Below are 4628 nucleotides of genomic sequence, written 5' to 3' on the forward strand. Positions count from 1 at the left end.
AGAAGGAAAACAACAAAAATAATAAGTACACTGCAGCAGCATTTTTCCGGACAGAATGCAGAATCATTCGCCCCTCTGGCGAGAGTCACTGCCTTAGAGTCTGTGCAGGCCACTGCCCTGTGTGGCCACCATCTGCAAATGTTTACTGTAGTTAAACGTGAAATGCTTTGCAGCCTGTTGCACCATCCTTGAGGGTGCGTAAGTGTGGGCCAGAGGGAAAGTCCTGTTAGGCCACTAACAATCTTAGTCTCGGCTTAAATGACTGCATCAGGTCTCCCTTGACCAAGCAGGCCTACGACGCTACGCCGGCCCTGGTACGCTGTCATCGCCTTCTTGTTTCTCAGCCTCTCGATGGTGAGTCACGTCGCCGCAACACGCCACGCCTGACCGAAAAATCGACGTGGCAGATTTTTAAAAAATGAACGCACGCCCCTTCCCTTTAAAACTTAACATAAGGAACGGGAACTCTTCGTTCCAGGATATCTGAAATTTACACGACTATAACGGTCTCTTCGAACTCTCCATTTCTCTCTCCGCCAACACAGCCACTCGGGGGCTTCCGGGTAGCATGGCGGTCTATTCCCTAACCCTAACCCTAAACCCTAACCCTAACCCTATCGCCGGTTCGAATCCCTGTGCTACCTCCAGCTTGGTTGGGCGTCCCTACAGACACAGTTGGCCGTGTCTGCGGGTGGGAAGCCGGATGTGGGTATGTGTCCTAGTCGCTGCACTAGCGCCTCCTCTGGTCAGTCGGGGCACCTGTTCGGGGAGGGGGGGGGGGATAGCGTGCAGCTCTCTTCACGTGCATGCAATGACGGCACATCTGGTGTGGCTGCATTGTTGTCCGGGGGAAACGGTAGAAGTCTGGAGTCGTAGAGTTCATACACGCTGTACAGGGCCAGAAAAAGGTTGAGGCTGTGATAACGAAATGGAAAAAAGGTGTGAGAATTTTGTTACAAGTCGGGGGGAATACAGGAGAATTGTGACCCCGGGCGGAAACTGGGAGAGGGCAATGAAAATTGGGAGTCTCCCGGGAAAATCGGGAGGGTTGGCAAGTGTGTGATTTGCACATGGAACATGTACGAAACCCTGACAGAAATGATTCCCATGTGATTATATGCGATATAACATGTGTACCACATGTTAGTCATCATGCTGGTCACGCTTTAAACGAAGCATTTCTAATAGAGGCTACACGAAGCATTTATAATGGCTTCGTCAACATGGCGTAATGGCTTCACATCCCATTCATAAGCAAACATCACACTTCATAGAACACATTATACCAAATGTGACATAACCTATAAAGTCAAGAATCAGGAACACTTTGTCGTGTCACTTCATGCACTTGCATACATGAAATGAAACAAAATGCTGTTCCCCCCAGCCCACAGCAGTACGACACAAAGACAAAAACACACCCAAAAACTACAAGAACACACATACCCAAACTAACACATATATCACAACTAAACAAAAGAAATCCCTGTCCAAGGGAACGAACGCCAGCCAGGGTGAATGTCGGAACCGCCGGTCTGCATGGGCTAGCAGTTAGCTTAACCCGCCCCCCTTACGCATCCTGTCAGACCGCCCTCGGCATTTCCTCCAGCTCCAGGCAGGTGCCGTGGTCCCCGGGCCCACCCGAGAAAGCAGACCAAGCTCTCCCAGCTGATCCAGCGCCAGCTCTCCCAGCCGGACACCCTCCACACACCTCCCCTCACTCCTCACGACAACATGAAAACACATCGGTCAACGCCAGGTGAGGCCGTCGCCAGACCGCCCTTGGTGTTGTCGGAACTGCCGGCCTGCACAGGCTAGCAGTTAGCTTAGCCTGCCCCGCTCTCCCAGCCATCAAACGAAGACAAAACCTAGACATGGACAAAGACACTGCATGGACGGCACTGGGTGAGGCCGCCGCAAATGTGAATTTGCGCCGCCATCTTCCGACACCGGAATTGGGTGAGGCCGCTGCAAGCGTGAATTCGCGCAGCCATCTTACCACAACCGGAAGTCAATTAACAAAAGGCTAAATTCAAAAACCATCTGTGAATGGGTTACAGGACAAGACCTCAACATTTGGAACGCTGAAAATTGCTTTGACTTCAAACGAAACACAGTAGAGTTCTACACTGTATGAATGGGTCAGAAAGCAGCACATCAGCTGAGGAAAGAGGCTCCAACTTGAACTACGTTCAGTAGCTTCCTGCATTAGGCTTCAAGAAGTGATTTGTAAAACAATAACATTAACGAATTATAATAACACGTTGCGTAGAAGGGTAGTTATGTCTCCCTTTATGAAGCATGACGTTTTCTTATGAACGGCCACAATGTCGTGTTAATGAAGCTTTTCTATGTGCTTCACAAAGCCTTTATAAGCAACGCTTTGTTTAAAGGGTGACCGTCACGGTCGCTACGTGCGGAGCACATATTCTCTGCAAGTTCACGTTAACATTTTTCCTGCGTTGCACGTCATGTTTCATGAATTTATGTTGTCAACATGAAAATGTTCCAAAACCTTGTTACCCGAGTGGAAACCACATGTGTTCCACACATTGCCCAGGTTATTTTACCATGTTAAATGGTGGGGTGCATGTGTGGCTATTCACATGGGATTTCCCACATGTGAAATTCTTGTGGTTTTCCCGCAAGGGAATAGAAAATCCGTGTTAGCGGCTCTCTACTACAACATCAAAATTCCCCAGCGTGCAGTGTGACCTTCCGACCCAGAGACTCGGTGACTGATAAGTTTCAAAGATTTTGGAAGCAATATGGGTTTTTGCTTTTTATTTTTTTCCCATGTCCCGCGAGCTCAATTTTGATTTGGGTTAGGTTAATTAAACGAAGCATCCAACACCTGGTGGTGCACAAGCACAGGTGCCTTTTATTGTATGACTTTAGTAGTTATTCTTTATATGATTCAGCTTATCATGCAATTATATTGGAAATCATTTTGTTTTGTCCATGTTTAGGCCTGTTAGTTGGAGGGTTCAGCAGCCTTATTCTTGACCTAAAACGGGGTTAAAACGATTGAATTTGACCTCTAGCCTTCAATTAGGCTTTAGATGGTTAATATTAGGCACTCCCTTTAAGGGGGTTAAAGTTCAGGGCCCTAACCCTAACACCGATTTTTATTTTCCTCAGCTTAATGTTTTGAGTTTAAGACTTTTCATTCTGAGTAAGACCAGCAAGGACGTGTGTTGTGCTCTGAATTCTGCTGTATGTCAGTGTTTTATATTCACATCACAGCTACACAATGAAAAGCAGGTAGTTACAGTGGATGACAACTGGTTAGCAGTGACGGCTAGTAATAGCTAAAACAGTGTTGCGTGTATACCTACACATCACTATCAAGTATAACTACATATTGCCTAGCCACGGGGTAGTCACTAGCCACTAGCCACTAGTCACTAGCCACTACTTGTGACTCAGCTGATATTCTATTCTACTTATAGTTGGTATAATAACAAGTAGTATATGTCTTTATGGTATTAATATACTGTTTTAAATGAATATGTTCCTGTTCACACTGCCAGGTCATATGCCCATGAGGTCGTCTACGCTGGTCCTGCTCCTCTTCATCAGTGCCCAGGCGGTGGCCTCCGTCAGAGGGAAGTCCCAAGCCTCCCCGACAGGACAGCAGCAGGACGCAGGCCGGACGGCGAGCTCCGTCCCCATCGTGGACCCAAGACTCCTCACCAAACGCCACTATCGCTCGCCCAGGGTGCTCTTCAGCGACCAGCACCCTGACGCAGAGCCGACAGGGCGCGGCGGCCGAATCCAGAGGCGGGCGGTACAGCCTCAGCACCGGGGCATCTACTCGGTGTGCGAGAGCGTCAGCAAGTGGGTGGGCAACAAGACGAAAGCCACGGACATCATGGGCAACGAGGTGACGGTGCTCCCCAATGTCAACATCAACAATGTCATCAAGAAGCAGTACTTCTTCGAAACAACGTGTTACAATCACATGGGCAGAAAAGGCTGCCTGGGTATCGACAACAAGCACTGGAATTCCAAATGCACCAACTCACACACATTTGTGCAGGCCATGACTTCTTTTAAGAACCTGGTGGCGTGGAGGCTGATACGCATCAACGTTGCATGCGTGTGTGTGCTCAGCCGGAAATCGTGGCGACCATGACCGCGTGGAACGCGAAGAGTTTACCTGCACATTACTCTTTACAAGCGTGCGTACACACACACACATTTTTGCACTTCTATCTTTGTGAAGACCCCTCACTGACTACATTCATTTCCCGGTCCTTAACCCTAACCTATACCATCAGAAATGAATCCAAAGGGCGTCCGGGTGGCGTGGCGGTCTATTCCGTTGCCTACCAACGCGGGAGCGCCAGTTCAAAGCCCCGTGTTACCTCTGGCTTGGTCGGGCGTCCCTACAGGCACAATTGGCCGTGTCTGTGGGTGGGAAGCCGGATGTGGGTATGTGTCCTGGTCGCTGCACTAGTGCCTGCTCTGGTCAGTTGGGGCGCCTGTTTGGGGGGAAGGGGGGGAATAGCGTGATCCTACCACGCGCTACGCCCCCCTGGCGAAACTCCTCACTGTCAGGTGGAAAGAAGTGGCTGGCAGCTCCACATGTATCGGAGGAGGCATGTGGTAGTCTGCAGCCCTCC

The 4628-nt window shown here is 49.4% G+C and overlaps 1 protein-coding gene across 1 annotated transcript; it reads left to right on the plus strand.

Annotated features, from left to right (window-relative positions):
• The first annotated feature begins 3544 nt into the window (after nt 1-3544).
• Nucleotides 3545-4138, plus strand: ngfb (nerve growth factor b (beta polypeptide)). Its single transcript, XM_056301815.1, has one exon. It carries the CDS (start codon nt 3545-3547, stop codon nt 4136-4138), a length of 594 nt encoding a protein of 197 aa, XP_056157790.1.
• Nucleotides 4139-4628: the final 490 nt, after the last annotated feature.

Source organism: Lampris incognitus, chromosome 2 (genome assembly GCF_029633865.1).
Source record: "Lampris incognitus isolate fLamInc1 chromosome 2, fLamInc1.hap2, whole genome shotgun sequence".
In the NCBI taxonomy this organism is placed as follows: domain Eukaryota; kingdom Metazoa; phylum Chordata; class Actinopteri; order Lampriformes; family Lampridae; genus Lampris; species Lampris incognitus.

Bases quoted from the DNA above. Each gene is read 5' to 3' on its own strand.
- ngfb (XM_056301815.1), top strand. From the start codon at position 3,545: ATGAGGTCGTCTACGCTGGTCCTGCTCCTCTTCATCAGTGCCCAGGCG.